The sequence below is a fragment of the Apodemus sylvaticus genome, chromosome 8 (assembly GCF_947179515.1).
Source record: "Apodemus sylvaticus chromosome 8, mApoSyl1.1, whole genome shotgun sequence".
In the NCBI taxonomy this organism is placed as follows: Eukaryota; Metazoa; Chordata; class Mammalia; order Rodentia; family Muridae; genus Apodemus; species Apodemus sylvaticus.
This window is the reverse complement of record NC_067479.1, coordinates 28024845-28037492: the sequence shown is the minus strand read 5'-3', so window position 1 is coordinate 28037492 and position 12648 is coordinate 28024845. Positions and strand designations below refer to the sequence as shown.

At 35.0% G+C, this 12648-nt stretch overlaps 1 protein-coding gene across 2 annotated transcripts in view; it reads right to left on the bottom strand.

The window, feature by feature from the left end:
- Dach1 (dachshund family transcription factor 1) overlaps positions 1–12648 on the bottom strand; it is a 380594-nt gene that overhangs the window by 228362 nt on the left and 139584 nt on the right. For both annotated transcript variants that reach the window (XM_052190808.1, XM_052190809.1), the window contains exon 2: positions 6380–6495. In XM_052190808.1, coding sequence (XP_052046768.1) covers positions 6380–6495 — 116 coding nt within the window. The remainder of the gene's footprint in view (positions 1–6379; positions 6496–12648) is intronic.

Genomic DNA, 12648 nt, shown 5'->3' with positions numbered 1-12648 from the left:
AAATCTAAAAAATAACAGTCTCTAAAGCTGAGAATATTTTTATGACTTTCTCTGCAATAAACAGAGTCAGAGTATATTGTGATTTGGCTATAATACTCAATTATGGGTATTACACATTTTAAAAATTTCAGAAATGGAGACATAGTCAGTAAAATGCTAGCTGTGCAAAGTTAAAAACTAGAGCCTCAGAACCTGATTTATAAACCTGGACACAGTGACACTCATCATACAAACACCTGGAAGGTAGAGACAGGCATGGTCCTGGGTTTCCCAACCATTCAGCCTAGCTTACTTGGTGAATTCCAGACCAGTAAGAGATTAGACTTAAGAAATCAAGCTGGAAGTGTATGAAATGGCACCATGCACTACCCATATGCATTGCATATACACGTACATGCATTTGAATGTGTATGGACATGGGTCTGCAGGCATAAACATGATACAAGAACATATGCATCATACATAATTACCAGGCAAATATATTTATATTGTTCCTTACACCACAAACTGTATTTGTATTTAATTAAATTGAAACTTAAATCTATTTAAATGTGTGATAAATTAGTTCTAAATCAAGACTCTGTGGATCCAATGAAAATTATCATCCCTTTGGATCATCTAGTATAGTGAAAATATCCTTATATTCACATATAAACAGTAATTATGAAGTCTAATGTTGTTTATGTTACAAACACAAATTTAAATATACAACATTCATCAGTTGTTTATGTTAATGCTTACATGTAGCCATCATAACTATGAATAATAAAGAAATATTTCCTTTTATGTATTTGGTATGCCAAATATGTTTGTACTCTAAACTCTAAATATTTAATATAGAGCCTATGTGTGTATAGTGGTAGTTTAAAGCTGTATTAACACACAACTGGTTCAGTTTGTAACTGTGAGGCATAATAATTCATCTCAGAAATCCTTCACTAAACAGTTATTAGCAATACTCACTGAACAAATATTTATTTTGAGTCTTTGCCCTATGCCAGGCAAAATTCTCCATCGAGGGATACTTCAGTGAACAAAACTGTCCAGAATCCTCTTTGTGTACATTTAATTTCTACATCTGAGACACTGTAATTGACTTCTCACAATTCTTATTCTAAGATATTTGCTAGGTGTGTTAAACTGACAGCAGCCCCATAAATTATGTTCTGGTACTCTGAAAATACTATTGATATGTCAAAATATTTTTGTGCATGTTGTTCTTTAAGATGCTGAGGTGGAGAGATTGTCCACAAGTACTGTATAAGAGAAGAGCCCTAGGACATTTTAAATACAAAGGGGTCATGATGGGGAGAGGGACAGGAGGAGGGAGGGAGGGAGAGATAGAGTGGAGGGGGGAAGAGGGAGAGGGTGAGGGAGAGGGACAGGGACAGAATCAGGGACAGAAACAGGGACAGGGACAGGGACAGGGACAGGGACAGAAACAGGGACAGGGACAGAAACAGGGACAGGGACAGGGAGAACTATACACCAAGGAGTGCCAGCAATTTAGGAATAAGACTATATATAAGGCTCAGTAAGTTTTGTGTCCTTACAGACATTATGATTGTGACTCAATGATATTGATCATGAATCCTTGGGTTCCTAAACTTGAGGAAACATTCAATTCTTTGCCACCGAGCTTGAAGTAGTTGGTTAGACTAGCCTCAAGGAAAAGACTGGAATTTTAAACTAAAGTTTTATTTTATTTTATTAGATATATTCTTTATTTACATTTCAAATGTTGTTCTCTTTCCTGGTCCCCCCCCTATGGAAAATCCCATAAGCCATCTTCCTGTCCTGGTATTCTTCTACACAGTGGCATCAAGTCTTACTAGGACCAAAAGCCTCTCCTCCCTTTGATGTTTAACAAGACCATCCTCTGCTGCCTATGCCTCTGGAGCCATGGGTAAACCCATGTGTACTCTTTGGTTGATAGTTTCGCCCCTGGGAGCTCTGAGGGTACTGGGTGGCTCATATTGTTGTTCCTCCTAGCTGCAAACTCCTTTAGTTCTTTGGGTCCATTCTCTAGCTCCCCCATTGGGCACCCTATGCTCAATTCAATGGCTGGCTGAGAATGTTCCCCTCTGTATTTGTCATGCACTAGCAGAGCCTCCTAGGTGACAGCTAACCCAATCACAAAAGAACACACAAGGTATGCACTCACTGATCAGTGGATATTAGCCCAGAAACTTCGAATAACCAAGCCACATTTCACATATCAAAATATGGATACTCTGGTCCTTCTTGGAAGGGGAAACAAAATACCCACAGAAGGAGATACAGAGACAAAGTGTGGAGCAGACTCTGAGGGAAAGACCACCCAGAGACTACCCCACCTAGGGATCCATCTCATATACTGTTACAAAACCCAGAAACTATTATCAAAGCCCACAAGTGCTTGCTGAACAGAGCCAGATAAAGTTTTCAAACTTTACTAAAATGCAAGATGGTCTAGTATTCACACTAGCTTGCCATAGAGAAAGAATGAAGATATATTAATTCATCTTTAACTCCTACAATAAAAATAAAACTGGTCTCTATTATAGAAAATGTGGAACCTGAGAAGTCTCCAGTCACATTCCATCTGTGTGAACATAAAATCTACATGTATAATATGTTGTGTAAACACACATGTTTTAAGTAGTTTAAATCATATTTACTTTTTAGCAAGGCACTCAAATTGTGACTTACCAAAGAGCATACATAATATACTTATTATGTCTTTCTCAACATAAGAGGGAAAGTTTTAATCGTTAAGAAGATGAAATGAAAATGTTAAAAGTAGGTTAGGTGTTTTTCTTTATCATTATTACCACCTAGAAAGAAATAAAGCAGACAAACCTCAAAAATGAGTTTTTGTGTCATCAATCCATAGAATAATGTGTTTCTTTGAAATCGTTTTATTGTGCTTAACATATGGACATTTCAAATGGATTCACGATTGACAGAAATTCATAGTGAGGAAAAAGAAATGTCCAAGAAGCAATCATTTAATTTAAAAAGTAGATATTGGATAGCCTTTCCTTTAATTCCAAATGCAAGTATTGGATATTCATATACTTATACTGAATACTAACACAGACATTATATGTCAACAAGAGTTTGTATTTAGGCCTAAACATGAAATCAGGAGGTTGGCCATAGATACTATCCAAATTGCACTTCTGGCACAAAGAACTGTGTATTGTATCCTAAATTCCTAAATATCATTTTCTTAATTCCATAGTAGAAATGATTCTATAAAAACAAAACACAAAATGTCTGAACACTATTAGAGCTCTGTTGCTAGGACGAATTTATTTCAAACTGGTGCATATTTCAAAAATGATTTATGACATGGTCCGTCAGGATAAATGTAGTGACCACTGCAGGAGGGGTGCTGCCTTGTGAGATTGTACAAAAAGGCTTTTTCTTTTCATTAACTTCAGCTTCAAATTGCTATGGAATCTGTAGCAACCAAAACTTTGGGAAATTACGACCACCTACACAAATCCTCTCCTAAGGTTACACAAAAACTTACTCAAGTGAACAACGGCAATAAAAATATGACATACAATGTCATAGGTTTGTAATTTTGTATTTGGTATGTTTTCTCATATATATATATATATATGTGTGTGTGTGTGTGTGTGTGTGTGTGTGTGTGTGTGTGTATGTGTGTGTTTTAATTATGTATATATATATATATACATATTTCTTCTGAGAAAACAGTTCCTTTTAATTTCTAATGATGAGTCATTGAAAATAAAAATAATTGTGTGACCAGCAATGAATCCATAAAAAAAATCCATAGATATTTATAAATTCATCAAAATGAATAGATCATATTTTCAAGGAACAGGAAGAAAAAAATTAGTGTTTGGAAAGAATAAGCATTAATTCTAGCTTTATAAGTAAGAATAAATGTTCATGAATAATCTGCCACTTGAACCATAGGACTCTTGAACCTTAGAAATTTCAATCGTCTATTCATGTTGAAGTTATCATGTTTTTACTCCTGATAGGTATATTGAGATCAGAAATATGCTATCCATATCTTTCAAAAGAATTAAAAATAAAAGAAACTTTAAAATTCTGTTTGGTAAAAATCTAAATCCTTACTAGAAAAAATATGTAAGAAAGGTAATTAAATTGTTTACAATAAGGAAACACCAATTGAAAACAACATTGACAGACTGGTATAAATCTTAAGATCCTGACCTAAAAGATGAAAGTAGATAAATAAGGTTAGAACAGTGAAGCCAAACTGTTCTCAGCTTTTGGCTAGGCTGTAAAGAATACTAAAGTATTCTAGAATCTCCACCTCCTCCAGTTTACCCACTCCTTGAGGTGTTATAACCAGTTTTTCAGTTCAATGCTTGGTAAACTTGAAAAATAATCCAGGTTTATGACTTCATAATACCTCACCAAAGAAACCAAAGAAGTAAAAGGCATGCCTCAGTAAGATGCCAACACAACTGAAATTCATAAACATGGTCCAACTTTAAAAATGAATGACTACTGATGAGTCAAGTTGCAACCTCTTTCCAGCTCTATGTTCATCTGGGAATATACAATAGATTTAAGAAAAAAAACTTTTTAAATGTTAATGTAATATTTGATTTGTGGGTTGTAGCACATAAACTTGTTTTACTTAGCTACTTCACTTACTGCAGAGCTATTTTATGATGTTATGTAATAAAGTATTACTCTCATTGATATGAAGTATGCATTATTTTTGCCTTAAATATTAAGGCAACTTTGGAACTAGATCTTGAAAATGTTTAAATGAATACAATAGGAAACTGTATTCAGTGATTAAGTAGCTTTTGAAAATGAACATATGCTCATCCAAAAAATATTATTAAGAATATTAAATAGAAAAATCCATGTGAAATTATTTAAGTCAAATGTCTCAGATCTTTATCTTGTCAACATTGAGTGTCTCACCTACACAATACACAAAGGTTAGTTAAAATTTCTATACAGTCTCTAAGACAGCAACAAAATTCTAAAGGAGCTCTTAGGTGGTTAATTTATCAACCTTGACTTGATTGAGATATATCAAGACGAGGAAAGCATAATTGAGCCTTGATCTGTGAAAGCATTTCTAGAATTAACTAACAATGTGAACTATGTTAACTGCACCTGAAAAAATGTTCTTAAGTTGTACCACACCATCCAGCATCGTGTGTACCCAACTTTGGGCCAGGAATACTAAATCAAGCAAGCTCTGTCTTGTTTCAGGAAGTGAGTAACTCTTTACGACTACCCTTATACCATGATATTCTGAGTTGAACTGACATAGAAGCATCAGGCCATAGGTCTGACTGAGACCCTAAGCCAGAACAAAGCCTTCCTTCTAATTATTTTTCTTGAGTATTTGTTCACAAAACAAGAAAACTGTAAATGAAACAATGATATTTGATGAATGATCTAAATAGGAATGGTCCAAGCTTCATTATATACTACCAGTTTCATTGTTAAATGTCAAATTTGAAATTAGGGTTGTGGACAGTAAGACTCAGTATGCTGAGAAGCAAGTGATCTAAACAAATGTCAAAGACAATACTTGGCTGGCTACTGGGTTATTTTTAGCTATTAGCCTCTATAAATATATATGAAATATATGTATATATAAATATACATATATATTCGTATGTTTTCTACATAAAATTCCTAGCATAAATTTCATTCTAGCATAAGAATTCTAATCTCATCAATGTTAATTTCAATTACTTGGAGTTGAGATTATGGCTCAGTGGATTAGGAGTGCTTGCTTTTGGACCTGAGTATAAATCCAATACCCACAAAGGTTGCATGTGGCAAGGCCTATCTGTGTGTGATTCCAACATCTGGTGGTAAAATGGGAAAGAAGGATGAGCTGACTTGCTGACCTCCAGCTTAGATCAAGATTAAATGAAAGACTGTCAAAGGAATGGGGCATAAAGTGATTGTAATTTGACACCTAATATTCTACACACATGTGTACAGACACACACACACACACAGGACATCAGGGTTTGAATTAGTATTGACACCTCTCAACACTGACCTTGAAAAGTCACTGACCTTGAGTTTCTAATTTTTATCTTAAAAAGTAAAGAACAAACAAACAAATAGCAATCTCTAGGACTAGTAACTTTTGCTTCATGAATTTTGTGGGGGGATTAAAATAACTTCTAGCACTTTGTTCAAATAAGCTCCTTTCATTTTATTTCAAAACAGAAATCTGATTAATTGTGATGCATTTTGAAAGTAAACTCTCATCAGAATATTATCTTTGTGTTTATAAAAATGAATCTCAAACATATAAATACCAATCCAAAGATGAATGTGTATAAAATGTGTGATATTGGTTGATATTTAATAATTTTGACATAAATAATCACTTTCTTACCTGTTGGTGGAATTATTCCAGGCGACATGAGGCCAGGGACAGAATGCGGCATGATGTGAGAGTTCTCTGGGGAAGTGACACTTTGAGTCCTCTTAGGAGGCCTTCCAGGTCTGGAACTGAGACAAACAAACAAAAAATTTTACAATTAAGCTGTTGTCTGACACATCATTTCAAAGTTGTTTCAAGTGGTAACATGGACTGTAAATAAATTTGTTTCAAGGACGGTTGCTTTTGCAGTTAGATGTAATAGACTTCCATCACTAATTAGATTACATGCTGAATTCATTTTCCTCATTGAAGATCAGCCACTCCTGATGCATAATTCATAGCCTGCACCTCGTTACCTGCTTCTTCATATTAATATCTATACACAGTTTGAATTGCCTCGTTTGCATATGCTAAAGTTCTGCATTCAGCCTTCAGCGCGAAAATTATGCACTAACTTGTAATAATTATTACAGTCAGCCTGCTATTGATTTATGAGACTTTTAAAAACCAAATATGTGTAGTACTTGTAATGAATGATATTTTAAGGTTCTTCAGGAAATTAAAAGGCAATGGCTGCCTAAGGAAATGTTCTGCTTGTTTGATTTAATACTACAGTTAGCTGGGAGGTGGAATGAAAGAATGATTCAGACCTATAGCACATTTTTCGATGATATGTTTTATTACTTCGCACTGCTAGCCTGATATCTAGATGATAAATGGCAATACATCTCTAATGTGTGAAAAGGTCTTGCAATTTCTTTATTTTTTGTCATTTAAAAGATAAGTCAAGTTATCATTTAATCCTTATTTTATTTAACTGAACAACCCTATAAAGTTGTACTATTTTTAATATACAAGAGTAGATTGGAAAGGCTTGGAATTTTTTTGTAGGACATCATTGAGAAACTTCTTATGTAGGATCTGAAATTTTCCTTTAGGGAAAATAAAAACATGCTTATTGTTAACACTTCTTGTCCTTCACATGCCCATTAGGAAATATTAATTTCTTGTCACAAAAGCAAAAACAGAGTTAAATATTCAGCACTTTTGTAAGAAAATACCACCAAAATGTGGTATTCACAGTCTTTGAAGCAAATAAGAATATTTAGCATTATGTTCTCATTTTTGCTTCTGTATTATGAATGTGCTTTTCATAGGCTCTTCCATTATTTATTTGGCCAATATGTGCCTGGATCTAATAAAACCATCCTCGGTCCTCGAGCATTTCCATGTTTGCCTCCACTGAGGTCCCTTGCCTCATCAGACAATTCAAAAACCCTCTCCCTATTATTTTATGTAAGTAATATGTGATCATTAAAAAATATTAAGTACCTGCTTTTTTTCAATGCACTGTACTATGGCTGCTAATTGGGAGGGGGTGAGTTTCTCATCTTCAGGATATTCTTCCCGAGAAGGAGGGAAGAATTGTATAGGTAAGTAATTTTTTGTCAATTTGTAATGTGCTATGTCCTACACAAAGATGTAATCTATTTACCAAAGGATCATAGGCTAGGTGATGCGATTTCAATCTTCAGGAATGAAAGATATACAGCAGAAACATTAAAAGAAAATTCCAACCTACTTCTCTGATAGTATGAAAAGAAATGGAACCATAGAAATTATCGATGTGTAGCATTGCTTCAATAAACTGACGTAACTCAAATAGCAAGAAAAACACAGATTGCAGTTCCTAGACTTAATGCCTAGCATTAGATTCTGGAGGCCTTTGCAATGAGAGCAAGGGGCTTATTTGCAAATTTATCTGGCTTGTAAATCAATATGGACACCCTCCTGCTTGTTGCTTTGATGTATCTCTACAGCTACTTGTTCTTACTCTTCATTGTGATTCTTCTGGCTTTGTAACTGATGATTTGCTTGGGGTCAATCGACAGGCATCTGATAGTGTCCATTCTCCCTGAGTGGACTCTTCCATTGCCATCACTTTGATGCTAGGACTAATGGCTAAACATACATCCACAGCCCAGATCTTCCTCTGGGATGCAGACAGATTGATGCCCATCTAGCAGACATCCCTGCTTAGATGCCCTATAATAATCTAAGACTCAGCTTATCCAAATCTGAACTCAGCATCTGCCCCATTAAAACTGATTTTCTTTTTCACTTGTTCAGCAAAATGGCACTTGATGGACAAAATCAAAAGTCCACAACTTGGATATATCTTTTCGTCATCTGTACATTGCAGTATCATCTCTGGGAAGGTATCTTTTATGTTCTTGTCTAGTCCCAGTCCTGTTTCTCATCCTTCTTTATTTCTTCCTCCATCCACTGTTACAGCTTTTCAGCATCTTAAAAAGAGCCTGCTTCCCACTCCTGTCTAGAGTCTCAAATATGGAGAATGTTCCCAAAATGATTTCAGATTTTTCCTAAAATACATATTTGTTAATACGTTATATTTATTGAAAAATGTATTTGCTTCCTTATTGGATTCACAATCCATGGCCTAAATATAGACTGTGATGCTAGGCCCTAATCTTCTTTGCCCATTTTGCTATTTTATTCTAATATCTGCATATTATTTTATTTTGGGTTCTACTGATTGTGTTTGTTTCTCTTTAAATCTTTTTCTTTTGAAGGAAGATCACACTTTGCATCAGTAGCATAACTTTGGATTTATTACACTCATAGCCTCCCAAGTACTAGGATTACAGACTCTGTTCCAACATACTGATCTGAACAGCGGGTAACTTGGGTCTCTTATTACACCATTTTTGAGAAGGCTGCCTCTGTTACTTTTCTAGCCCCAGGTCATTCTCCCCTCCATATTACCTAACTGAGCCCTAATCGTTCTTTTGTGTCACTGTTTCAAGCTTCATGTTGATGTGTGAGAATATTCCACAGCTGATGGGGACAACATTACTATCACCCTACCAACCCTAATTCCAGTCTTTGTGAGTCTGTTCTCCTCTCAGAATTTTATGACAGTCAAGTATGTTACTCCCATTTTTATACTTAAATAGATTTTGATCTATTTGTAAATCCACTTGCCCTGTGACTCCTCAAGCAAAATGCCTTGTCAATTTGAGTGAAAAAAATAAAAGTCAAGAAAATTGGATGGTGGGGGAGGAGGCACACACACACACACACACACACACAAATACACACACACAGTTTTTTCTTTGATTTTTTTTTTAATTTGGAGAAGGTTTGAAGATAATTCTACCTGTACACCTAAAGCACAGAGAAAGGGGTGTTCATTTGAGAACAGTCATGGAGAAAATAGGAAAGGAAAGGGCAGTTCAAAGATTTGAACTTTTAGCCCTTTGACTTGTTTGCTTTTAAAGAAAATGAAACTGCTAAGGAGTGCTTCATTATCCAGGCCACAGGAGCTGTCCTCACAACTTTCCCTTGGAAGCAGAAGTTGGGCTACCACTAAGTAGGAACACTTTAATTCACGCTGTGATTAGAATAAACCCAGTGGGCTCCTTTCACCGCAGATATCTCCTGCCCAATCTATCACATTGCTTCAAATTCCACCAATAGAGATTTATTGCTCTCAGACTTGATGCTTGAAGTTCTTTTAAAGCCTTCCATTAAAATGCAAATACCCTTGGTGGTAGTAACACCCTGAGGCCAGCAACTAACACCCTACTGGGGATTACTTTACAATTATGTGAGAAGGCAGCCTTGAGACACTGAGGCAAAGAACAGGGCAAATGGTTTTTAAAAAAGGAGAGAATGATGTTAAGTTTCCCTAAGCGCTAGACTACTGGTTGTCCACTCTGTGAGTCAGATAGAACTTCTTGGAAGGAAATAGAAAAATGTATGTACTAACAAGATTATCACTATTTTATTATTATTTACAGTAGAGTTCCTTTCCTAAGAAGCTTACATTATACTCACGAAGATTTGAGTACTAACTTCTGGAGATCATTAATTTCTGTAGTACTCTTGGGAACAAAACTTTATCGCAAATACACAATGCTCAAGTTCTTTCAAGAGAGATATAAGGAACTTCCAAAAAACCATATGCTAGTGTGAAGGCAGAAAGTACACAGGTTTCAACAGATATACCTCCACACAGGTATAGATCTCTATTGATTTTCCAGACAGTGCACTCTTCATCAAATTACCTAACTGCTCACAGAGCAGCTAATGAAATGATCTTATTGTTAAATAAACTCTCTGTATGCTTTTTTAAAGATCAGTTATTTTTGAAAGAAAACAAAAATAACCCTAAACTGAACTAAGGAAGCAATTAATAAAAGCAATTAATTCAATCTAGACTGAATATGTGTTTTAATTGCAACCACATTCATCCTAACCTCATGTGCAACATACAAATATAGAGAAGAGAGTCAAAGTATGATGAACTAACTGTCTTACATCTAATCCAAAGGAAGATGTTAGTTAAATAATTACCTTTAGTAGGTTGGATGAGATCCTAATCAAAGACTTCCTCCTTGTTTGTCTCAACTTCACCCACACCTTAGCCATATCCCAGAGTTTGGTATTTTCAACTATTTACAGTAAAAGAGGAGGGCAAAGAAGTTCACATTCACAACACTTTGAACTCCAAATATTTAGAAACACTTTTTGTTGTTGTTTTCGGTTCTGAACAAGAAAGGTGTTTTTTGCAGACCAATCACCTTGGGCGATCTACTTTCACTAGTGGTTTTTTTTTCTTTTTGTCACTAAATCAAAGTTTAAATATGTCTCTCTTCCAGGACTGTATAAGGTTTAAAGACACTTCACTGTCCCTTTGTTTCCAGAGCGCCAGGCCATAAGGCCTGACTGCAGGGTATCTATAACACATTTATGATGTTTATTCAAGGAGAGTCAAAATTCAACTTCAGAAAGAGAAAGGCAGGGCAAAGGGATATGCAGCTGAGTGCTGGGGTGGGGGTGGGGGTGGGGCAGAAGGGGGAACTGAGGGTGGAGAGTGTGGAGTGTACTTTTCAAGTTTTCAAGTCACCAAGCATCCAAGGACAGCCTGCTGGTAATATCTTTCATCTCTTTTGAGAAATGATTTTTAAGTATAAAAGAAGCCCCAAATATGGTCAAAGACAACCTGATTAGAAAAGGTCTTATCATTCTGTCACCCCTTCATTTACACAAGAGAAAAAAGAGCAACTGAGTGCAGGCATTAGGGAGACCTGACAGAATCCCAGGGCCAAGGAGAGAGTCAAGCTCTTCCTTGAAATACAAGTTAAATTATATCACATAGCGATAATGGCATAGCTGAAAAATACATGGGAGAAAATAAATATAGAGATGTACTCTTGAACACAATTATTGAGGGTGAAAGTAATCTATTTATTTGCAAGATTTATTTGCCCTCTTGAATTTATTTATACAAGAACTCCTATACTTTATACTGTATTTATACTTTATACTCAAATATTCTTCTAGTAAAAAAGAGTCTGGAGAACAAATATGAAATTGATTTTGATATCCGTCATATGTTATTGGAATTATGATCTATTAATACCACAAAAATGAATTTCAAATATAGATTGCCATTAAATAATCACACTATATTAACTTTGTGCATTTTACATTTCAATCAATTGCAATCAGAAATATATATTCTTCTTCATGGTTAGCCAGTTTGACTTGGAAATTATCAGACAGTCTTAACCTTACTGTATGATAATAAGGAGTAGTGCTTATATAGTAAGTAAAGCAGGAGGACATATTGGAGTACAAATGGGAAAGGAGCTGTAGATGACCATTCATTATTCTAGGATCCTGTTCTCATGCATCAATTTTAATTTGATGTATTTTCAAAAAATATCAAACTATTCTCTGTGGTAGAAGTCATTTCCAACATTTTGAAGGCCCTTTTTTCAAACATTTTTATTTTGTCTTAATATAGTATATTGAATATGATGATGTGACACTCCTAGCTATGTTTCTTTCAGACATGGCATTGAGTTCATTCTGTTACTGATTTTTAAATATAAAAATATTTTGAGATAGATATACTTATTATATTATAGTTATGTCATTCATTTTGAGATGTGTTCTCCGTACCTTATTACACTTATTACTACCATAATTTAAAGTTTGACAATCTAATCCTAGGTATTGTACAACTAGTCAACTATTCTTCTATGGAGCTGAATCCCCAGTGATGGAGACTGCTATCTCCCTCATTTGTTGGTAGGGATATTGACACATCAAAGAGTGAAAGGCCTTAATTTATTAAAAAGTTATTTGCTAAATACCACAATAAACATCACATGATTTAAGATTCACAGTAAATCCACATCATATTTATCAATACCAGTCCCATTTCATGAATAAATTGAATGGTTCTT